We start from the raw sequence: 25318 nt of genomic DNA, 5'->3' as shown, positions 1-25318 counted from the left end.
TTAAACCATATGCAAATGTTCAGCTAGATTCACTTAGATTCAGGTAAAAGAGAACCCCAAAACTAGAAGTATGCAATAAGTATGATTACTGTTTGCATCTCCAAACAAAGCACATTAATCTTCCTGTAATCCCACTGATGTAATGTCTCCATGTTACTTTGGGGAATATTTGAAGTGGGCAAGCATCCAAAGTTGATAGTTAATTCTGATCAGCAAAGGCACTGGAGTAGATGTCTGAGTTGGACATTGTAACAAAGCAAACAATTTATAAAGCTTTTGGAAGATTTTAAAACACAATCATCCATTTGATTCTCATATTTTAGACGTTATAAAGTTAATTTATCCAAAAAAGATGAGAAGCCTCTTCTAAAAATATAATCTGATATTTGTATTTCTTTTAAATGTAAACTTCTCGAAAACACGTATTTTTGCGTTCAAGATAATGAGGAAACAGAAGCATTTTAAGTATTTTCTGGAACCAATTTCAGACCCATTTTGTTGCTGGAAAGGACTTGAGAGATTCTGAATACTTAGTGGTTTTCAAAGAACCTTCTAGACAATCACAGTCTGTTGATGGAATTGAATAATGAGAATCTTCTTACAACTCAAGGAAAAAATAAGCTATATTTTCAATAATTTTCTTAAACTTAGGAATCTGCTGTTAGACTACTAGCACACAGTATTTAGTAAATCTATATTAAAACCTTAACATTGTATTTCTTTATGACGAAAATAATGCATAACTAGACTAATTAGAAAACAGAAGAATAATGAAAAAATCATGTGGAATCCAACATCTTGATCTTAGGAAGAACCAATAGAATATGTAAATATGTACTCTAATCAAGGTAAGTGTGATTTTAAAGCACAACTATGCAAAATATATGGTCTGATAAAGGGGGTAGGGGAAACTCTACATGCACAGGAAATGAAATGTCTCACAAAGGACTACTTTGTTCAACTCATGGAAAACTATTTCAGGACCTGGATGAACTGGGTGATTTTGTAGGAAAGCATAAATGACCAAAACTGACCTCAAAAGGAGAAAAAAAGCCCTGATTGCTATAGAAAAGGATAAGTAAGTATGGGGACACAGAACTTGCTCCCTCCCCACCTCCACCCTCTATCTCTACCTCCACTCCATCCTGAAGGAAAGTCTTTGGCCTGGAGGGATTCACAGAAAATTTTATTGAGCTTTTGAAAAGCAGAAAACAAATTATTTTGGGCAATCAATAATTTCATATGTAGCGCAACAATGCCAGTTTATTTTTATTTTTTAAAACAACGCCAGTTTAAAAAACAAGAAAGGATAGAGCTTCAGGTCAATATTATTTATAGAAGATCAAAGGAAAAATTCTAATTGAAATTCTAATCAGACTTTGGCAATACATTGAAAGATGAACCACCATAACCAAATGGGATTTATTCCAGGAATGTAAATTTGTTTTACTATTAGAAAATATATTAATGAAACTCACCTTAAGAAATAAAAAGTAAAAATTGTTAACTATCTGCACAGATGCTGAAAAGACATTTAAAAACCCATTTATGACTTTGAAAACAATACGTTATAAATAATTGAATACTTCTTTAACATTGTAAACTACATACTCTATAGATGCACACACATATATTCTTTCCTCAACCCCTTCACATCCCATCACAACCCAATCAACCAACTCTAACCCAACTCAACTCTACCCAAGCCAACTTAATCCAACCTAACCCAATAGCCAGCATTGTGTTTAATGAGGATGTACTAGCTTGCCATTGAACTAAGAAACAAGGCAAAATGTCCATTCTCAACTGCTACTTAGTATTCTTTTGAAGGTATGGACCAACACAATTAGTGAAAATAAAAGGATTAAAATGTGGAAAGAAGTAGAAAAATGATCATTTTTGCAAATCAGATATGATTGGAACATTGCAGAGAATCAACTAAAAACCTATTAGAGGTGCCCTGACCGGTTTGGCTCAGTGGATAGAGTGTCGGCCTGCGGACTGAAGGGTCCCAGGTTCGATTCCGGTCAAGGGCATGTACCTTGGTTGCGGGCACATCCCCAGTGGTGGGTGTGCAGGAGGCAGCTGATCAATGTTTCTAACTCTCTATCCCACTCCCTTCGTCTCTGTAAAAAAATCAATAAAATATATTTAAAAAAAAACACAAGAAAAAACCTATTAGAGGCAACAAGGTACAAAGTGAATATTCAGGACTCCAAAGCCTTCAGGTTCACAAGCAAGGGAAGGGGAGAAGACCCCTGTAAGGACGTGTTTCTCAGTCTTTAGCATGCACCAAAATCACCCAGGCTGTGTGCTAATTCTGTAGATTCCTGGACTCCACCCGAAGAGTCCAGTCCACTGCCTTGAGCCTGCATTTTGAGAGGTGTTCCTGGGCCCTGCCGAGAGGACTGTGCTGGTGTCTGGGCGGGGCCCAGGACCTCTCAAAATGCAGGCTCAAGGCAGTGGACCTGGACTCTTCGGGTGGAGTCCAGGAATCTACAGAATTGCTGCCCGCGGAACCCACTCACCTTCCTATGCCATCCCCTGTCACGCTGCACCAGCTTCCACAGCGCAGTCCGCAGTGCTGTTTACCTGTCTCAGATGCGTGCCTGTGCCAGAGGGATGCTGGCCGCACGTTCTGGAAGGGGAGCCCTCCATGTTGCTCTGCCAGTCACCAAGTGGAAACTGCCCCGCAGGTCAGCCACCGCCCGGGAGGCATGTGTTGCCGCTCCTACCACCTGCCGTCTGTCCGGGGCGGGGCAGGGCAGGGGAGGGCAGAGTGGTGTCCTCGGGCCTGTGCTGCAGGAAGACATTGAGCAGAGCCTCCGGGATCCTTGCAGCCTCTCCTAACCTGCCAGGCTCCTCGGGGCTGTTCCGCTGGAGTTGATCGCTCATTTCCCACCAGTCCTCTGGTCACTTAACTCCTGTGTTTTCTAGTGTCACTCAGCCTGAACGGCCACTGGTGCTGGGCAGAACTGGAACTGGTTAAGTCCAGCACCTCCGACTCTGCACTTGTACCCAGGAAGCTGCAGAGAAACAGCCGTGCTGACGGCTTCCATCGTGAAGCAACGGCTGCCCTTCAGTGGACGTGGAGTGCTGCCGCAGTCCGCTGTCGTCTAGTCACCCAGTCTCCTGTTTCCAGAGGTGACTTGCAGTGGCCTGCCAGCTGCTCTCTCTGGCCTCCATGTTGGGCAGACAGCAGTGAGAGATCTGTATTAGATCGTATTGCTTCCCTCCTTTAAACCCTTCAGTGGCTCCCACCGAATGTGGCCCTAAGTTCTAATTTGCAGCCTGGATGCTTCTCAGACCTCGTTTCCTAGCACTCAGCCCCTGACTCACGGCTTTCCAGTATACAAACACCTGCTGTTTCTCCCCAAAATGCCCAATATGCTACCTCCCCAGGCCCTTTGCGTTTGCTGTCCCATTTGCGTGGAACACGTTTTCCAGGTAGGAATTAAACCTTTAATAAATATTTGTTGATTTAATAATTGAATTCATATACTCCCCCAGGCAATCAATCAAGGGCAGGAAGAAGACAAGCTTATTAATTTCCAAGAGTGGATGAGGGAGGGATGCTCTTAGTCCCTGGCTCTGCCCCCCAGTTTGGGAGGCTAATTTCTGGGAGTCTGCCAAGATTGTAAATAGGGAGAATTGAGATCACCTACGAAGACAGTCTTGTCTTTGAGAAACAGATGATTGAACCCCAGGGAGCAGCAGCATTAAAAAAATTCTTTTTTATTGCAGTAAAATTAACATAACAAAATTCACAATTTTATCCATTTTATTTTTTTCTTTTTTAATCTTTATTCAGATTATTACAATTGTTTCTCCTTTTCCCCCCCATAGCTCCCCTCCACCCGGTTCCCACCCCACCTTCTGCCCTTACCTCCCCCCTACTGTCCTCATCCATAGGTGTATGATTTTTGTCCAGTCTCTTCATGAACCCCCCATACCCCTTTCCCCCTGAGAATTATCAGTCCACTCCCTTTCTATGCCCCTGATTCTATTATATTCACCAGATTATTCTGTTCCTCAGGTTTTTAATTCACTTGATTTTTAGGTTCACTTGTTGATAGGTATGTATTTGTTGTTCATAATTTTTATCTTTACTTTTTTTCTTCTTCCTCTTCTTTAAGAATACTTTTCAGCATTTCATATAATACTGGTTTGGTGGTGATGAACTCCTTTAGCTTTTTCCTATCTGTGAAGCTCTTTATCTGCCCTTCAATTCTGAATTATAGCTTTGCTGGGTAGAGTAATCTAGGTTGTAGGTTCTTGCTATTCATCACTTTGAATATTTCTTGCCACTCCCGTCTGGCCTGCATAGTTTCTGTTGAGAAATTAGCTGACAGTCATATGGGTGCTCCCTTGTAGGTAACTAACTGTTTTTCTCTTGCTGCTTTTAATATTCTCTCTTTGTCTTTTGCTCTTGGCATTTTAATTATGATGTGTCTTGGTGTGGTCCTCTTTGGATTCCTTTTGTTTGGGGTTCTGTGCGCTTCCTGGACTTGTAAGTCTATTTCTTTCACCAGTTGGGGGAAGTTTTCGGTCATTATTTCTTCAAATAGGTTTTCAGTATCTTGCTCTCTCTCTTCTTCTGGCACCCCCATAATTCTGATGTTGGTACGCTTGAAGTTGTCCCAGAGTCTTCTTACACTATCTTCAACTTTTTGTTGGTTTTTTTTGCTTTTTGCTTTTTCGGTTGTGTGTTTTTTGCTTCCTTGTATTTCAATTCTTTGACTTGATTTTTGTGTTCCTCTAGTCTGTTTTTGGGTCTCTGTATAATGTTTTTTATTTCAGTCAGTGTATGTTTAATTTCTAGTTGGTCCTTTTTCATATCTTCGAGGGTCTCGTTATATTTATCGGCCTTTTCTAGGATATTCTTGAAAAGCCTTATAACCGTGGTTTTGAATTCTATATCCAGTCGTTTGTTTTCCTCCATTTCTTTCGTTTGTGATCTGATTCTTTGACGCCGCATTTTCACTGCTTCCCTGAGTTGGTAAGGTACGTTTGTGTGCTAGGTTTCCAATATGGCCCAGTGGGTCTGCCTCCCCAGTTAACCTGAGGTGGACACTCTTGGTGCATCCCTTTGTGGACTGTGTGTACAGCCTTGTAATTAAGTCTTGATTGTTGTTGGTATCACTGGGAAGAATTGACCTCCAGGCCAGTTGGCTGTAAGGATCAGCTGTGTCTATGCTGGGAGAAGTTCGGTGCTGGAGACAGCCTTATAGGATTAGACTTGCCAAATTGCAATAGCCTCTGTGCTCAGCTTGGATGGGGTGGAGTCTCAGTCTTGGCTTCCAGTCAGCCTTGCCCTTGCGCGCACGTGCGTGCCCTCAGACTTCTGCCTTCCCCGGCTCCCGAGTCTCCGCCTGAGAGTCCAGACTCCCCCCACAAGAGCGTGGGTCCCCAGGGGCTCGCCTGGAACCGGGGTTCAGTGCAGTCAGAACTGGGGCCCAGTGCAGTCAGGAGCCTCCGACTCCCTTCCACCAGGGAAAGCCTGTGGCAATCTCCGCAGCCTTTGTGCGCACTGGCACGCGCGCGCCTTCAGTCCTCCGCCTTCCCCGGCTCCCGAGTCTCCACCCGAGAGTCCAGATTCCCCCCACAAGAGCGTGGGTCCCTAGGGGCTCGCCTGGAACTGGGGTCCGGTGCAGTCAGAACTGGGGCTCAGTGCAGTCAGGAGCCTCCAACTCCCTTCCACTAGGGAAAGCCTGTGGCAACCTCTGCAGCCTTTGTGCGCACTGGCACTCGCGCGCCTTCAGACTTCTGCCTTCCCCAGCTCCCGAGTCTCCGCCCGAGAGTCCAGACTCCCCCCGTAAGAGCATGGGTCCCCAGGGGCTCGCCCGGAACTGGGGTTCAGTGCAGTCAGAACTGGGGTTCAGTGCGGTCGGGGGCTTCCTTCCCCCTTCCACCAGAGAAAGTCAGCCCGGCTCTCAGCCTCCCTTCCTCTCTGCGCGCAAAAAGACCCTTTGCTGTACCTCCAATTCTCTGTGAGCTTTTCTCTTTCCTTCTAGTTGTAGAATTTTCACTCAGCCAGCTTTCCTGTGGTTCTGGATGGTGTCCGTTCTGTCTTTTAGTTGTAGTTTTGAAATTGTTGTGCGAGGCAGCAGTTTAGGTGCTTACCTATGCCACCATCTTGGTTTCCTCCCCAATTTTATCCATTTAAAAGTGTTCTTTACTTCATCCACAGTGATGTGCAACCATTACCAGGGTCTAATTTCAGAACATTTCATCACCTCCATCCCCATGTCTCCCCATTTCCCCTCTTCCCAACTCCTGGCAACCACTAATCTACTTTTTGTCTTTATGGGTTTACCTGTTCTGGACATTTCATCTACATGGAATCATTCCATATGTAGCCTTTTATGTCTGGCTTTCACTTAGCATGTTTTCAAAGTTCATCCACATTGTAGCATGTGTCAGTACTTCATTTCTGGGTAAGGCTGTGTAATACTCCATTGTATGGATACACTACATTTTGTTATTGATTCATCAGTTGATGGACCTTGGGTTACTTGCATATTTTTTTTGGCTGTTATGAATAATGCTGCTATGAACATTTGTGTATACATTTCAACACCTGTTTTAATTTCTCTTGGGTTTATATAGCTGGCAGTAGAATTGCTGGGTCAAATGGTAATTCATTATTTAACTTTGAGGACCTGCCAAAATGTTTTCCATGGTGGCTGCACCATTTTCCCGCCAGAATGAATGATCATTCCAGTTTTTTCAACATCCTTGCCAACACTTGTTTTTGTTTGACTATGGCCAACCTAGTGGATGTGAAGTGGTATCGCATTGTGGTTTTGATTTACATTTCCCTCATGGGAACATCAACGTCTAAGCACAGGCTCCAGTCAGGAGATGGGACAGAAAGCTAGAGAATGGTAGGACTGCCGTCAAATCTGTCTCTTGGACTTACTGGGCCCCCGGTGCTCTCCTTGGTTACGGACATGACCATTAGCCCACAGAGCTCGTCAATATCCGCCGGATCTCTTATGTCTAGTTGTGGTTTTTAAAAAATATATATTTTCATTGATTTCAGAGAGGAAGGGAAAGGGAGAGAGAGACAGAAACATCAGTGATGAGAGAGAGTCGTTGACCTCCTGCACACCCCCTGACTGGGAATCGAACCATGACCTCCTGATTCATAGGTTGATGCTAAACCACTGAGCCATGCCGGCCGGGCTCCTATGTCTAGTTTGACTCAAATTGCCTTTGTGTTCCAAGTGTGGCATGACTTCCAAAGTTAACATGGATAGCTCTGCATCGTAAAGTGCTCACCCAGTTCATTCAGAGGCAGCAGAGTGCGGAGGGTAAAAGCGTGTTCACTGCCTGGGTTCAGATGCTGACTCCAGTGGGCAACTTAGTTAGCATCTCTGTTCCTCAGTCCTCATGCGGAAAATGACGTTGGGCTGTCCTGGTGACTGAATGCGATGAGTGTGTAAAGCGCTCGGAATAATGCCTGGCACATAGTGAGTGCCTTGTGCGTTTGTGCTGTAATCATGGTGGTGATGATGACAGTTTATCTAGGTATTCATTTAGGGAAGGGGCAAGAAGAGGTTTATGCTGGATCCGAGTGTGGGACTGAGGGTGGTGATTGTGTGTTTGCTCAATGGGCTCTTTGATAGCATGCTCTGCTTTCCATGGTCCTATTGTGGTGCTGGTGTCAGCAACACAGTGTAAATTATTTACTCTTGTGGCTCATAGGCTGTATTTCACAAGTCATGTCACTTAATCCAATTACATTTTAGACACAGATTTACCTTTATTTGTTTGGACAGGGACTAGACTTGCTTCGATTTAACATTTTTTTTCTGTTATTACTGTAGTACAATTGTATTATTTTTAAAAAATGTGGAATTGTGAAAGAAAACATCACTTACAATTGCATCACTTTGAAACACCCTGTCCCAGCTCTGAGCGCACATCTTCCTGTATTTTCCCTGAGGCATTTCAAGCATAATTATAATCATTCTACAAACAGAACAGAAGATCCGGACGAGTCTTTGAGAGCTTGTTTTCAGCTGCCCTGCGAATCTTTTCTAATAGGTCCTAATTTTTGAAATTCCTCGAGACTTAACATCTAGATCCCATAAAAGATATATTTTCAAAATTTATAGATGTGAATGGAGAAAGAACCCTCTCCTATCTAGACATTTTATATACATATAATCTTGAAAAGATGCCAAGGACTGTTTTATAGCTTTCTGATAAAACCTATTATTTTTCTACAGCAAGAAAAAGAATGCTTAGCAGTGCCAAAAAAGTGTACAAAGAGTCAAAATAATCAACATGTCATTCGAATTCTAAGTTTTGGCATTTAGGGTTCTTTAAACATAGATTCTGCAAATATTTTGCAGATAAGTAAACTGAGATAGAAAGACTAAGTGACAGTTCTGTTTTCAGTCAGCGTTGGAAATAAACACAGAAACCCAAAGCCTCTCCTATTTAGATCATAAGATAGCATCTTCCTATATTCTAAGACATAAACCTGTGGAAGAGATATGAACACTTAAGCTGTGCTGAGATGTATGAAGGGTGCTATCAAGTAAAACGAGGCAATTATTTTTCAGTTTTTAAAAGTTCTGATGTTATTTGGAATATGTCTTTCTCACCTTGTAAAAGTGATACTTAGGAAAGTGGAGATGTTGAGAACGGGAGGGAGGATACACAGATTTTAGTTTAGAAAGATGATATAGAAGGAGTCTATGAAAAGGGCATTGCCCCGCTTGTATGGCTCAGTGGTTGAGCATTGACCTATGAACCAGGAGGTCACAGTTCGATTCCCGGTCAGGGCATGTGCCTGGGATTTTGGGCTCAATCCCTAGTGGGGGGCGTGCAAGAGGCAGCCAATCAATGATTCTCTCTCATCATTGATGTTTTTATCTCTCCTCCCTTTCTCTCTGAAATCAATAAGAAAAAAATAGTTTAAAAATAAAAAGGGCATTAATGAGGTAACTTTAGAGAAGACGGCAAAGATGTGGTATAGAAAGTTGTAACTGACAATGAAATAAATACAAGAATAAGAACACTTATATTCTTATAATAATACTTATAGAAGAACGTAACATCTTCCCTCTGCTTAAATAACAAAGCAGAACTGTATAAGGAATGTCTGATAGGAACCGAGTGTTCTCCGTTTCTTTATTTTGGTGTCAACTTGTGATATCTTGAAGATAGGCCAAATCTAAAGACTTTTTTGGGGATCTACAGAAAAGAAAGCTTTTACTTTATTTGAAAATTTATTTGTTTAGTTTTTGTAAGACTTGGAGCAGACCGAGGACAAAGAGGCTTGGACAAAATGGCCTGACCAGCAGCCTTAATCAAATTTGGACGGTCAGGCTGTGTGGCCCGTGGTGCCCATTATTCTGACTTGCTGGGCCCCTCACTGGGACCTGTGTGAACCTGGTTGGCTGGACATACTGTAAACACCTGGAGTTTCATCACGTAGTTTTTGGTTGCAGCAGCTGTTCAGTCAAACGCTCCTGAGTTCTGTTAGTGGACCTGAGATGTGAGAAGAAGCCTTAGGTGCCCTGGCCTGCCAAGGACACAGCCAACTTTAAAAGAGAAATACGGACACAGGGAGAGATGGTGACAGATCTCTAAGCGTTCCCTGAGCTCAGAAGTTAGGCAGACTTGAGGTTGACTCCCAGCAACTCTGTTACCTGTCCAGGTGACCACGGGGATCTGTCTCACCAGGCTGCCGTGGGGATTAAGGAGAAGGAGATACGGGCACCCGAGCCTGGTGCTCTGAGGCAGGGCTGCGTGGCCCTTCGCGTGCATGGATTTTGCAGTCAGGTCACAGGAGCTGTGTTGCAGGATGTGTGCGGTTGTGGGGCATCGGTTCCCTGAGTGAGGACGGGGTCTCGTCCCCAGGAACTGAGTCAGCAGACCAGGGGTGGAGCACAGGAACCTGCACTTTCAACCAGCACTACAGATACGGATGGAAGTGGAGTCACACTTCGCAAAATACACTTTGGAGCAGGGGTGGGCAAACTTTTTGACTCGAGGGCCACAATGGGTTCTTAAACTGGACCGGAGGGCCGGAACAAAAGCATGGATGGAGTGTTTGTGTGAACTAATATAAATTCAAAGTAAAGGAGCGGAGGGGAGAGCAAGAGAACCAGATAGAACAGCCGGATCCGGCCCGCGGGCCGTAGTTTGCCCACGGCTGCTTTGGAGGTTGGTGGGTAGACTATTTGACCCTGAAACTTTAATAGCTTGGATGGGTCCGTTTTCCCGGCTCATCTTTTCACAGTAATCACTCTGGGGACCTAAGCATTGACCACAACGTTCTAATTAAGAAAAACCATTCAGGAAGAGCAGTGTAAGCTTAGGTAAATAAAAACTAATGTGTGGAAAGATGTTTATCACTTACCATAAGTACTTTACCAAAAAACGAGCTTAATGTTTGAAGTAAATAAAAGTAGAAACAGGAACTCCATTAATTAGCACATCGATTTAAAGTTAATAATGTTAGAGTGTGTCTTTACCAAAGGAAATATTTAGAGACCAGGATGTAACACACACACACACACACACACACACACGCACGCACGCACGCACGCACACACACACTCACAGCATTCCACATTGTCCAATCTGAGGGCCATTAGGAGAGTGTTCTGGTTAATCTTAATTGTCATGATGATATGAGGAGATGTGATCTACAAGTGATTCAGACCATGGGGGGTAGGTTATTAGGAACCGTTGTTAAGTCAGGGGATGGAGTGAGAGGGACTGCAACTAGTCAGGCGTCCGGTTTCGCTATTTCCTGTTGTTAGCGCTAGAATGTTTCAGAACACAACGTACCTAATTTTCCCTGTGATACTTCTGTGGTGTAATTTATATATACATATGTATCCACATGCACGCACATACTACGCACACACAGAGCCATGCTTGATGGCCAAAAAGGAAGAGGCCCCAAGGGCTCTTTAGTGTACAATTAATATTTTGGTTAGAAAATCAGCAGATTGTTTCAGTATGGTTATGTGTTATGACATCATATTCCAGTAAAGTTATAATGAACAGAAATTTTGTTTGTCTCTGTGGCAAACTGAAATGAGTTTTGTAATTGTCAGCAGGCCAGAGTGATTACTGTGGCGCCCACTCCCTCTCCTGTAGTTAAAGGTCTGCTCGCATTCCACTCGCGGACCTCTGCTTTCAGAAGTGTGTAATTGACTGTAAACATTCGCTCCATGGGGAAAGCTGGCCGTGTAAGATCTCAGGAGTCCATTTCTGATTTCAGGTTGTCTGTTTTAAAAGGCTTGGTCGGTAGTGGAACCAGTTTAAAACATGCATCGAGCCTAGGCGGTGTGGTTCAGTGGTTTAGCTTCAACCCGTGAACCAAGAGGTCCCTGGTTTGATTCCTGGTCAGGGCACATACCCAGGTTGCAGGCTTGATCCCCAGTTGGGGGCGTGCAGGAGGCAAGCCGATCTATGTCTCTCTTTTATCGTCGATGTTTCCATCTCTCTATCCCTCTCCCTCTCCCTCCCAAATTGATAAAAACATATTTAAAAAAACTTGAGCCCTAACCGGTTTGGCTCAGTGGATAGAGCGTTGGCCTGCGGACTGGAGGGTCCCGGGTTCGGTTCCAGTCAGGGGCACGTACCTTGGTTGCGGGCACATCCCCAGTAGGAGGTGTGCAAGAGGCAGCTGACCGATGTTTCTCTCCCATCAATGTTTCTGACTCTCTATCCCTCTTCCTTCCTCTCTGTAACAAATCAATAAAATATATTTAAAAAAAAAAACAAAAAAAAACAAAAAAACTTGAAGACCCTTAAAATCTTTCTGCTTCTGTCTCACCTGTTCTTAAAACTTTCTAAGTGTTAACTTAGTTAATTTTCCCATTAGTGAAGTGCTCTAATTTAAAACAAACAAAACATGCATCGAGTTCTGTAGAGGTGGGAAAATGAATTTTGTGGGACACAGAAATCACCTGCATCCATCCTATTAGTCTGTCCAAATTTCTGCATTAAAATAATTTAAAATGAAACAGGTAACAGGAGATTGCACTTTAGTACACTAGTTATTGGAATCAAAAAGGGAAAAAAAAGTGTGGTTTTTTTTTAATGCTTTTGAGTCTTCGCATGTTTAAAAAAAATAGTCTGTTACGACAGGTAATTTTTTTTCTTCCTTTAACTTTTTCATCTTTGCCAATTAAAAATGAGAATGTATGACATAATAAAACACATTTAAAAATACTTTATCTTAAAAGAAATTAATGGGAAAACTGTGGGCCAAGAAAATTGACTCTAAGAATTTAAAACAGTGACTTTCTCCCTCCTTCTCAGACTCACTTTCTCTACTGCTAATTGCCTCCCTGACGTGTGGTGTTTCTTTTCTGATCACGGCCTGCTTTCATCTCCTTCACTGCCGTCTACTATTTCCCCTGCCTTTTGATCACCGGCATGAATCTGAGCCCAGCCTCAAGCTCTCCTTCTCGGTTCCTTTCTGCTTTCTTTTTCCAGGTGCTCTTCCCCTCAGTGGGTTCCGTTAGTGCCTGCCTCCCACAGCTGCAGGGGCAGAGCTGACCCACACGCTTGTCCGGCACCTTCAGGAAACCTTCACCATTAGTCCCATCTGCCCCCAGATTCTTACGGGATGGCCACTGTGCAGTTGATCTCAGGTTGAATATAGAGCACTGCTCCATGGATGTCCACTTGTCATCTAAAACGACTAGGGCGTCGATTGGACTTTGGGATACAGACATTTCCCAGCACTGGAGTGATTTTGCACTTATTTTTTCAGTTGTTATAACGCACCATTCCATCCAAATCAGTCCTGTGGGTTTGTTCATTCATTTGACTTGACCTGTGAGTAGCATTTGACACTCAACCCCTCGCTCTTCCATGATAGACTTTCCCACTTGGCTTCCAGAAAGGAGGACACCCTGCCTGCCTGGATTTCCTGTCTGGCTTTCAAGTCCATCGATATATTGAAGATTCCCAAATTTTATTCCCACCTTGGACCTCTTTTCTAGAGTCCAGACTCAAATCCAACTGTCCATTTGACATCTCCATGTGGATGTTTAAGAGGCCTAATAACTTCACACCTTCAAACCAGAGCTGCTATCTGCCCACCAACAATCCCCTTCCTTGACTCCGCTCTCCTATTCGGTAGCCAGTTCTTGGGCAAACCCTGTCTCTCTACTTTAGAAATTCACTTGGAATCCACTGCTTCTCGTCACTTCTTCTGCTGTCACGTTCGTTCAGGCCTCGGTCACCTTTCCTGTGTTACTTACTGCGCTAGTTTCCCAATAGATCTCCTGGCTTCTGCCATCCTTCCCTGTAGTCTGTTCTCTACATAGTAGTTAGATGATCCTTCAAGAATGAGCCACATCATGTCACTTCTCTGGTGGGTGCCATTTCACTCCATGAGTAGAAGTCAAGTCCTTACAGTGATTTCTAAGGACATCCCTAAGCGACCTTGGCCACCTCCTCTTATCTCGTGGCTTTCCTTTCCTCTCTCCCTCGACTCCAAGAAGATGGACATCCTCTGAGTTACTTGAATGTGCATGGCATGCTGCTGCCTCAGGGCCTTTGCACTTGACATTGTCTGCTTCCGCTGCACTGTCCCAGGGGATCTGCACGGTTTCCTCCCTCACATATTTTAGGTCTTTACACAGTCGTCATCTCAGTGAGGCCCTCCCTGGCCAACCCCTCTAACACCCACCTCCCTGACACTTCTGAACCTTGGCCTCTTTTACTGTTTAACAGGTGTCTCTAACATACTATGTTCTGCATATTTACCTTATTTCTTGTCTGCTGCACTTTAATGTGTGTCATTGTCACGTTCCCCTGTCAAATAATTGCTGCATTAATGGATTTTATTGCATATCACCTTAATTTTTTCCTTCTTGATGTCTCCTAGGTTTGTTCTCTCTTCTGACACCCTCTTGTATCGTCTCAAGTCCACATCACTGCAGCTCTTCAGTAGCTCTTCTCTACCTCAGGCTCATTCAACTCAAACCTGCCAAAATCTTTACCTTAAACACATTTTATTATTATACTTTCTACCTACAAATTGGGTTAAACTCCCTATTCTTTTTGATGTTGATCTTATTTCTTTGCAAAGTACTTATTATCACTTCGGAGGAGTAACTCCACCTCTCTGGCCTCATTTCTCACCATAACGATCTGCTAACGGCACAAGAGTTTGCGTGTTGTCACCGGAATGGCCTTGCCCGTCGCCGTCCTCTGGTGGCCCCCGGCCTTCAGCACCAGACCATTGGCCCATTCCCGTCAAAATCGGTCTGAAAACTTGAAGTTAAAATTTGATTAGGGTTCATAGAGGGCATAGCACATTATATGGTTGGTATCACTTTAAACAAAACAAATCCGATTATAGAGTGATTTTTTTTATCGGACTAACATTCCTATTTTCTTTTCTTTAGGTATCATTGCCCGATGCCTAAGATCTTTTATGTCCAGCTGACTGTAGGAAACAATGAGTTTTTTGGGGAAGGGAAGACTCGACAAGCTGCTAGACACAACGCCGCCATGAAGGCCCTCCAGGCGCTGCAAAACGAGCCCATTCCCGAAAAGTCCTCTCAGGTGTGCTGCTGTTGCGGGGACGGTCTCTCTCTCCAGGTCCCCGGGAGGTGATCGAAAACACAAACAGAAGATATAACCTCTTCTGATAGGAAGGAAGAGGAGAGTGGTGATCACTGTTAATTTGCTTCTCAGATTGATTACCTGTCTACTGTCCTAGACTTGTCCTTGCCAAGATGACCTTGCCTTTGAGAACTTGGGTTCACCAATGGAGTGCACTTCCCAGGCAGCTCAGGATCTTGGAATGTGTACAAGGATGAGAAATAACATTCACTTACTTTGAGTTTAATGCTACATTTATTGAGCATGAATTGTGTTGTGTTGATTTGGAATCGAAGAATTTAAAGTGGAGGAGATCATTATGGATATTTCCAGTCCTACTTAATTTTTACTATTGAGGCTATCAAGGCTTTTGTTGACCCTTTCTCATGGCTTTAACTGCCTCCTCTATTGACTTCAGAAGAGTACCTGCAGCTCAGGCATGTGTATGAGTCCTCTTCTTACTGAGCTCTCCTCTTAGTTATTTCAAACCATGCAATTCCACCTCTACAGTTCCCCACGCCTGTGGTTCCTCCTCCCGGAGGCTGATCTGGTTAATGGCAGACACAGGTGTTTTTCTCCTGGACATGTTCATTAGGACACTTAATCTGTTTTCCCACTACATCACAAGCCTCCTGACGAAGGAATACCCTCCCTTTATCTCTGTTCCTTACACTACGTCCAGCATATCTGGGGTCCTCCCTCCAGAAGTATGTGCTAAAAATAAGTAAGTGAATTGGTGCCAGGGCCAGACCCAGAGCTCCAGAATCCTGGTTTGCATCCCTTATTCTTTCTACAGCTTAGTTTTCATAGAAGATGCAGTATCGTGTTATAACACCAGTGGAGGTACTGTGTGTGTATGTGTGTGTGTGTGTGTGTGTGTGTGTGTGTGTGTATGTATAGAGATTTAAAAAAAACATATTTTTATTGATTTTAGAGAGGAAGGGTGAGGGAGAGAGAGATAGAAACATCACTGATGAGAGAGAATCACCAATCAGCTGCCTCCTGCACACCCCACACTGGGGATCGAGCCCGCAACCCAGGTATGTGCCCTGACTGGGAATTGAACTGTGACCTCCTGGTTTATAGGTTGCTTTTCAACCACTGAGCCATGCCGGTCGGGCTGGATAGAGATTTTTAGAGAACTGGATAAACTCAAATTGGTGTATGGTTGAGTAAAAGACTTTCACGCTGAGCATTTATTCTACTTTGAGGGGGGAAAATGAAAAGTCAAACAACACAGAGCCTCAGAGCAGCTCTTGCCTGCTGTGCTTACAGGGACCCCACAGGATCAGTCTGGGGATTTCTGTTTCCTTCTGTATTTTCTGTTAGATGGGCCCTCCTGACTGTAGACTGTGCGAAGTGTGTTCCAAAGTGAAGACTCAGTACCATCCTATTTTTTGTGATTTAGAATGGCGAATCCGGAAAAGAAATGGATGATGACAAAGACGCCAATAAATCTGAGATCAGCTTAGTGTTTGAAATTGCTCTGAAGCGAAATATGCCCGTCAGTTTTGAGGTATGTACTCAGAGGAGAGCTTCCCACCCTCACCCCTGCTCCTCACTAACTCAAATAAGCAACCCACTAAGTGAAGTTAGCTGGTACCCTCGTGTCCTGAAAGAGTGAGTGTGTTTCCTTAGGTTCACACTCTGTCAGGCAATGAGGTAGGCCCTGGGAGAGAAGAACGTATAGAATGTCATGGTTTTCTGCATGCGCTGGACCAGGAATCAAACCAGTGACCTCTTGGTTCCTGGTTTGATGCTCAGCTGCTGAGCCACACTGGCTGGGCTCCTGCTCAGCTCTCTCGCTTTTCCGTGTTGAGCCATCTGAATATATGATATCTCAATTTTCATCGTAAAATTTATTTTCTCATTGTAAGTTCATTTGTAGTGCTCTAGAGAGTTCGGTGTTTTTAATAGGATCAAATTGAAAATATCCAAGTTAGTATTTAGTGACACACGTATTAATACCCAGTTTCTTCTGTACTTGCCAAAATATGTTTACATTTTACTAAGCCACTAAGTAAGCAGCTGTCTTCTTTACATCTAGATAAATATGTCAGAGAAATATTTATAAAATTGTGTGACATTAAAAATAGGAAAAGTCATTTTCAAGATTATAATTCCTTCCATATTAAGAGGGTACTAATTTTGCAACTCAAATACCTAGAAAATAGGCAAAACCCAGGAAATAAGCTGACACGGTCGTGGAGTGTCCTCCTTCCAATTGGGGTGACGTTCAGCACTAGAAAGCTCCCACATTTAACTCACTAGCAGGATCGACTGACCTCGGCTGAGAACCTGTTTGCTTTCTTCTCAGACACAATTCCTACAAATGGGGCTTCCTGATGTCAGCCTGCAGCAGATGGAAAGCAGCATCCTGGGGAAGGCAGGGGCAGAATGCACTGGAGGGCTTATTAGGCCCAGCAAGAAACGATAGGGACAGATGGAAAACCGATCAAAGTAATTGCATGGACTCGAAAACTATTGGATTTGGGCCTTCAAGGCTACAGTGAATAGGGACAGTTCTATCAGTCTTAGAAGCTCTTGGCGGCATCAGTATACATTACAGAATATTTGATGTTCAAATGGTAACCTCCTGCCAGCAATAAAAGGTTAACTATTTGGTTGTCTCTATTAAGTCAGTACAGCGTATAGGTGTTTTTTGTTTATTTTTTACATTTTATTTTATTGTTGACAGTATTACAGTACAGTTGTCTCCCATTTTTCTCCCTTTTGGCCCCACTTCACCCACCCCCGCCACCCCCGCCTTCCCCATGCAATCGTCTGTGTCCATGGGTTATGCATATATGCTCTTCGGTTAATCTCTACTTGTCCCCTTCCTCCCAACACCCCTCCCCCTTTCCCACTGAGATCTGTTATTTTGTTCCATGCATCCATACCTCCGGACCTATTTTGTATGTGGTTATTTTTTTAAATTCAGGAGGATGGCCAGCAAAGTGGTTAAAATAAAATAAGCAGTTTTGGCATTTCAAATAGTAAACTTAAATTACTTGGAAAGCATGCTGATCTTAAGTTCCTTATCCCTAGCCTTGTTGAATTACTGAACTATTGTGTTGTTTGCTTTCTTTTCCTCATTGGTATCCATTATTAAAAGACAAACTTTTAATATGCTGTTAAATAGTAAGCTGTTTAACTCAGTAGGGTACCTTTTATAGCTTAAAATGTGAAGGAGACGGAAGTTTTGAGCACTCAGGTTTGGGGAGGCATCTTTCCTCGAAAGCTGTCTTACTTGAAATGAGCACATTGGTCCCGGGTTTGGGAGCATTCATAGCTGACAGATTCACAATCCATAACCCTAGAAAGCGAGGAGTTTTTATGGCCTATCGGCTAACCTTTTAAAGATCCTGTCACAGAGAGTACACATTCCTTTCTATAAAACAGCCTTTGAGGTTTATGTCAAAAGTAGGTTATTTTTGAGTGGCTTCCCCATGCAGGATGCGGGAAGGCTGGTAGAACTCCCTTAGGACGTGGTCCCCTCCAGGAATGTACTCTTCCAGAGAAAATGCAATACGTACCCATTATCATTCTCGGTGCCCTGTGTACCTAATATAATGTGATGTGTTTTACATTCTTAATTTTCTGTTCTATAAGAAATGAGTAATCATTGGAAGAAAATAGGAGATGTCTATACTACTATCAACAATAAAATAAGATTTAAAAAATAACATATTTTTATTGATATCAGAGAGGAAAGGAGAAAGAGAGAGAGATAGAAGCATCAACAATGAGAGAGAATCATTGATCGGCTGCCTCCTGCACACCTCCTATTGGATATCGAGCTTGCGACCCAGGCATGTGCCCTAACCCAAATTGAACCCTGACCTCCTGGTTCATAGGTCATCGCTCAACCACAAGCCATGCTGGTTGGGCTAAAATTTGTTTTAAAAAAGAAAAGAAATGATAACCATAATTAGAATTGCCTGTTTTAAATGGGTAAAAAATAATTTTGAGTGTGAATTGAATGTGTTGACTTTGATTTCTGTTCGCCCAACTTCAGTCTCTTAAGCATTGTAAATATTGTAACGGAATAGTTCTTATATAATACCTAATAGGTTTATTAAAGAAATCTATAATTTTGGCATCATTCTTCATTTCTATTTTGATTATGATAGGAACATTAAGAAAGATCCATGCTGTAAAGACACATTCTGAGTGTGCCCGTATGTTACTTACTATTGTATTTGTACTTTATAGGTTATTAAAGAGAGTGGACCACCACATATGAAGAGCTTTGTTACGCGGGTGTCCGTGGGAGAGTTCTCTGCAGAAGGAGAGGGGAATAGCAAAAAGCTCTCCAAGAAGCGCGCTGCGACCACTGTCTTACAGGAGCTTAAGAAACTCCCACCTCTTCCTGTGGTTGAAAAGCCAAAACTATTTTTTAAAAAACGCCCTAAAACCATAGTCAAAGTAAGTGTGTGCTTACGAACATGAGTCAGTTTTACTGTGTAAATATTCCGGTAACTATAGATAAAAGTTTCCCCAGAGGGCAGGCGTCTCAACCTTTGGATTATAAACAGTCCCAAAATCAGGGTTGGGCCTGTGACGGTAAGTCAGTAACAATTCTGTTTTGCTTTTCAGACACTTGCATACATGTGTTCGTTCATCAAATAATACCTTACATACGTATAGTTTTTTATGGCTTACAGAGTCTTTCTTGTTCACGATCACCTTTAGTGTAGAATACTTCAGTATAAAACACTTTCCCATCCATGATCACCTTTAGTGTAACTCTCAGCATGACTGTGTAAGGTAGAGGATATTACCCCTAACACATCCAAAGCATCTGTTCACTTTTATTCACCTGCGGAGTAATCTGAACTGCTCTGATCTCTAACCAGTGTTCTTTCTGCACACCACACTGCTCTATATAGTTTCTCCTTAGGACACCTGAAAGGTTAAGGATATGGGGGAGGGGTATGAATAATGCTGACCCTGTGACAGGAGCAGTAGCTGGTGAATGGGAAGCACTCTGTGTGCAGGTGTTTATTAATAATACAAATAATAAGCACCCAATAAGTATTACATGTTGTTATTTTATGTCTGATTCTGTCTGTTCACATAGTACCTTGATTTTTAGCATTTTTGTCGCTTCCTTACATGTCTTACACATCTAGGGTCTACAGTTCTTTATAGGCAATAGAAGTAGAGAAAATATCTGTGGATGAGTTCCCTTGATTTTTAAGAAATATGATAAAACTGTTACATTGTCTGTCTGATTGGATCCTCTCAGTCAATCCGTGGTGTAGGTGTTACACCCGTTTTGCAGTGAGGTCCTTGGTGTTTGAGAAGCTCACCCAAGATTCCGTAGCAGAGTCAGGGGTCGGCTCTAGTCACGTGACTGCAGAGCCCATTTGAAACTGGTTGCTTGGGAAAGCCTTTCGGATTTACGCTGTAGAGTTAAAAACGTAAGACTCCCTGATGATGTCTTTGGGCTTATATCCTGTTTTTAATATTTTCTTCTATGAGACTGCAAAGAAGGCTTTCTGATAAAAGTTTCTGCCCCTACTGGTTTGTAGAGGGACACTGAGAGCTGATACCCAAGGGATCACTTCATTATCAAGGGTGCTGGTCGTTCCTTCCTGTGAGGGAGAAACCAGTCATGCTAGCTTTCTCAGCGCCATTACTACCTGAGTGCATTTGTGCGTCTGGTCCTCTGTCTTTGGAATCAGTCAACAGCAGCACCTCTGGCACGTAAGACATTCTGATGGAAGAGGCAGGTTAATCGAGAAGAGAGGCAAGGTGCCATCGAAGGAAAGTTATTTGAACATCTTCACGAACTAGGCAACCTCTGCTAACACCAGACTTAAAGCTTCTCTTTACCGTTTCATTGGTATTCAGTCTTAGACTCACAAATTATTGTCTACGTTGTCTTTTCCCATCAGTCTTTCTGATTTACATAATCGTTATTGTTTGGTATGTAAATAAAAGGGGAAACCAGGATTTTACCCAAACTAAAAAATGTCTTTTTCTCTCTCCTCCCTTTCCCCCTAACTGTTGCCGTATTGTCGCTCTCATTCTTTCCCTTACCCTCGCCCTGGGCGTCGTACTTCATACTCCCCAGGCTTCAGTTCCATCTTTATGTGGATGATTCTTAGATACTCTTTTGTGCTCTACCCTGCTGCCTGGACATCTTCACTTAGTATTTCACGGGCCCCTCAAGCTCCGTGCCCCAAACTCATGTTCCCTTCTAAATGGTGTTCCCCTCCAACATTCCTTACCAGGGCCTGGCACCACTGTGCAGCTGCTGAACAGGCACCTGGCTCATTTCTTACTTCTCCCTCAGCCTCCCGTCCAGTCCGTCACGCCCTGTTGGGGCCATGCCTTACACAGTTCTTAAGGTGTCCGTTTCTTTCCACCCCTCTGCTCCCCTTTGGTCTAAGTCACAATCAACTCTCACCTGGACTAGTACAGTTGGTTTGAAATTGGCCTTTGTGCAAGTACTCCGGACGTCAATGGTCTTTTTAAAAAGTGTTATCTTTTATTTATTTATTTTTGTTGAATTTATGAGGGTGACACTGGTTAACAAAATTATATAGGTTTCAGGTGTGAAATTCTACAACACATTATCTATACACTGTATTTTATGTTCACTACTCCAAGTCAAGTCTGTCCATCATCATTTATACCCCCTAGGCCCTCCTCCACCAATTCCACCCCCTCCCCCAGCAGTCACCACACTATTGTCTGAGTTCAGTGGCACATGAGGCTTGTGAAGTGTTGTTCAAATCTTTTGCCCACCTGGAAAAATGTGATTGCCCATTCAAAAACTTTTAAAAATTGATGTTTATAGACAGGAGGGAAGGAAAAAGGGATGAGAGAGAGAGAGAAAGAGAGAGAGAGAGAGAGAGAGAGAGGGAGAGGGAGAGGGAGAGAGAGGAACATCCATTTGTTGTTCCACTTATTTATGCATTCATTGGTTGATTGTTGTATGTGCCCTGACGGGATCTAACCCACAACCTTGTTGCATCAGGACGATTCTCTAACCAACTGAGCTACCTGGCCAGGGCCTGGTTGCCCGTTGAAAAGAATACATTTAATATTGAATTTTGAGAAGTCTTTATATATTCTGGATATTTGATAAGTTCTTTATCAAATATATAGTTTGCAAATATTTCCAAAGAACAGAAGTTAATAATTTCAAAGAAATCCAATGTATTGTCATTGTTATTATTTTTATGGAATGTGATTTTTGGTGTTGTATCTAAGAAATTGTCATGCAACTCAAGTCACAAAAATTCCCCTTGTATTTTCTTCTGGAAGTTTTACAGTTTTAGATATTTTAAGTTAATTTTTAAAAACCTGACCAGTGTGGCTCAGTTGGTTGGGCATTGTCTTGTGCACTGAGGGGTTGCCGGTTCAATTCCCAGTCGGGGCACATTCCTTGGGTTGTGAGCTCGATCCCTGGTCTTGGTGGGGGGCGAGGGGATTTGGGGGGTGGTGGGAGGCAGCCGATCAATAGTTTTCTTTCACATTGATGTTTTTCTCCCTCTTCCTCTCTCTCTAAAAATCATTTTAAAAGCTAAAAAAAATGTTATGAAGTACGGGTTGAAATTTTTTTTTGCATATGAATATCCACTTGTTCTAGGACCATTGGTTGAAAAGACTATCCTTTATCCACTGAATTGCTTTTGCACTTTTGTGGAAAACCAGTTGACTATATATGTGTGGATCTGTTTCTGGACACTGTTTCATTGGTCTCTGTCTGTCTTTATGCTGATTGTACACATACTGTCTTTGTTGCTATAGCTTTGTCGTGAATTTGAAATCAGAGAGTTTGAGTCCTCCAACTTTGTTCTTTTTTTCAGAGTTGTTTTGGTTATTTGTCTTTTCCATTTCCATATGAACTTTAGCATTGGCTTATTAATTGTTACCAAAAAAAAGCCTGCTGGGATTTTGATTGGGAATGCAATAACTTGAGAGATCAGTTTGAGGAAGATTAACATTTTTAACAATATTGAGTCTTGTGACCCATGAGCATGTCTGTCCATTTATTAAAATCTTACTTAATTTCAGCAGTGTTTTGTAGTTTTAGTGGGTTTTACATAAATTACATCATACTATATGTATTCTGTGTTTGCTTTTCTCCCTTAACTTATTTTTTCTCCTGAAATTCATTTATCTTGATGCATGTAGCAATACTTAGTTCATTTTCACTGCCCTGCGTCAAACCATTGTATGAACATGCCATAATTCACATAGTTCTTTTGATGAATATCTAGGTTATTTTCAGGTTTGTTTTGTTTGTTTGTTTTGTTTTGCTATTTCACATAATGCAGCCATGGATATTCCTGAACATTGGAGCTAGCACATATGGGCAGCTGTTTTCTAGGGTATATGGTACATGATGATGAAGATGCTGCTAGGGAGTGCAGGGGCCGTCTTCGGCTTTACTACACATCGCCCAATTGTTTTCCATTTTATATTGCCGTTCGCACAGTATAAGCTTCTGTTACTCCTCATCCTCACCATTTGGGCTATCAGGCTTCTGAATTTTTTCTAAATTAATGGGTGTGAAATAGCATCTCACTGTGATTTTAATACGCATTTTCTGAGTCCTAATGAGGTTGATTATATTTTTATAAGTTGATAAAATTCATGAGGGGAATTCATCTATGATTAGTAAGCCACTATGGTCTAGATCAGCGGTACATGGGACTGCTTTTAACAGATGGAAATATCTGTTCATGTCTCTTGCCCATTTTTCTTTTAGATTGTATTTTTCTTAATACTTTTTCTGAGTTTTAAAATATATATTTTGGCTACCAGATTTATCTTTTTTAGTTACAGGTATTGCAAATATCTCTTCCCAGTTCATGTCTTGTGATCTTCTATTCTTTTGGTCTTTTGATGAACAGAAGCTGTACTGAAGAATTTAAAAGCAGAATAGTTGACCCAATTTATTAGTAATACCCCTGAGCCCTAAATCCCATACCCGCCTTAGTCTCAGATCCGTTTTATGCTTTTCCTTCATAAATCTTTATAGATGACTCTCATTTATCTTCTCCAGTCACGGTTTTGGGGTGTAGGGGAGGAGAGGAGAACCACTTTAAGGATCCAATAACGAGTTTTACAAGCATGTTTTGACATTTTTCTTACATTGTTTTTTAGGCTGGACCAGAATACGGTCAAGGAATGAACCCCATTAGCCGCCTGGCTCAAATTCAACAGGCCAAGAAGGAAAAGGAGCCGGACTATGTTTTGCTTTCAGAGAGAGGGATGCCGCGACGTCGGGAGTTTGTGATGCAGGTATTTCTAACTTTTATACGAGAAGAGTTTTTTTTAACTATTGAAAAAAATCTAGAAATCCTCAGGTCAGAATAGAGATACGGGGAAAGGTCGACTAGGAATTAATAGCACTATTAATTAATGGCACTGTTTACCCTTACAGCTTTGATTCCCTCAACGTGGTTGAAACATTCAAGTGTCAATGATAGAACAGACAGAAGAGTGTTGTGGTTTTTTTTTTTTATAAATATATTTCTTTATTGATTCCAGAGAGGAAGGGAGAAGGAGAGAGAGAAACATCAATGATGAGAGAGAATCACCGATCAGCTGCCTCCTGCACGCCCCCCTTCCCTCCCCCCCGGGGATCAAGCCTGCAACCCAGGCATGTGCCCTTGGCTGGAATCAAACCCGGGACCTCTCAGTCCGCAGGCTGATGCTCTAGCCACTGAGCCAAGCCGGCCAGGACCAGACAGAAGAGTTTTGAAGGGACTGAGTTCACACAGGTTATTTGGCCCAGAGTGTATCAAACAGAAGGCTCATCTCTGTCTTACTGTGTTACAGTGTGCAGCCAGAGTCTGTTAACTACTGGGACTAGGAGACAGACGGAATTAGAAACAAAATTGAGAAGGATGGATGGAGATGGAACAGGGCCAAGAGCATGAACTTTGGGTTTCCAGGAAAATTAGGGAAAGAGAGAGCTGGCTGTCTCCCTAATCACGGTGAGGACTGAGGGACTCAGAATTGCTGGGAGTCTGAACTGCGGGTTGTGCAGCCCAGACAACTGGAGCCTGGCTGCTGGTGGATTTTCAGACGGGCGGGGACTAGCAAAATGCCCGCCTCCTTTCAGATCTCATCTGCGCTTCTTCACTTGTCCGCTCAAGCCCCAGTGTTGAAGAAACCTTTAATTTTTTATTATGAAAGTTTCAAACCTATCCAAGGTTGGATATATTTAATAGCGCGCTATGAAGAATAGTGTGATGGCGTGCTGGGGAATATGCCCATCATGCAGACACAGCAGTTCAGATTCTTACCACACTTGCTTCAGCTGTTCATTTTTCTTTCCTTCCTCCCGCCCTTCCTTCACTTCCTGAAGAATTTCAAAGCTGTTTTCTATCTGTATGTCCTTTCAGCCTACATATTTATTTTTTTAAATATATCATTATTGATTTCAGAGAAGGGAGAGGGGGAGAGAGATAGAAACATCAATGATGAGAGAGAATCGTTGATTGGCTGCCTCCCACACACCCCACACTGGCTATCGAGCCCACAACCCAGGCATGTGCCCTGACCGGGAATCGAACTGTGACCACCTGGTTCATAGGTTGACTCCAACACCAGCCGGGAAGCCTACATATTTAGTGTGTATCTCTAACAAACAAAAAAATGTAAGTTTTTCTTTCATTAGGCCTGATTCATAAGACTCTTCTAATGATTAATCTATATTTAAATTATCCTTATTGTCCCCAAACTG

The 25318-nt window shown here is 42.7% G+C and overlaps 1 protein-coding gene across 22 annotated transcripts in view; it reads left to right on the top strand.

Moving 5' to 3' along the window:
• Positions 1 to 25318, top strand: part of STAU2 (staufen double-stranded RNA binding protein 2) — a 244914-nt gene that overhangs the window by 67438 nt on the left and 152158 nt on the right. For all 22 annotated transcript variants that reach the window (XM_080647146.1, XM_080647156.1, XM_080647142.1 and 19 more), the window contains 4 exons: positions 14403 to 14562; positions 16010 to 16117; positions 18817 to 19029; positions 23731 to 23868. In XM_080647146.1, coding sequence (XP_080503272.1) covers positions 14403 to 14562; positions 16010 to 16117; positions 18817 to 19029; positions 23731 to 23868 — 619 coding nt within the window. The remainder of the gene's footprint in view (positions 1 to 14402; positions 14563 to 16009; positions 16118 to 18816; positions 19030 to 23730; positions 23869 to 25318) is intronic.

The sequence above is a fragment of the Plecotus auritus genome, assembly GCF_963455305.1.
Source record: "Plecotus auritus genome assembly, chromosome: 11".
NCBI lineage: Eukaryota > Metazoa > Chordata > Mammalia > Chiroptera > Vespertilionidae > Plecotus > Plecotus auritus.
The sequence above is the reverse complement of the archived record's forward strand: the minus strand, read 5'-3'. Positions and strand labels throughout refer to the sequence as shown.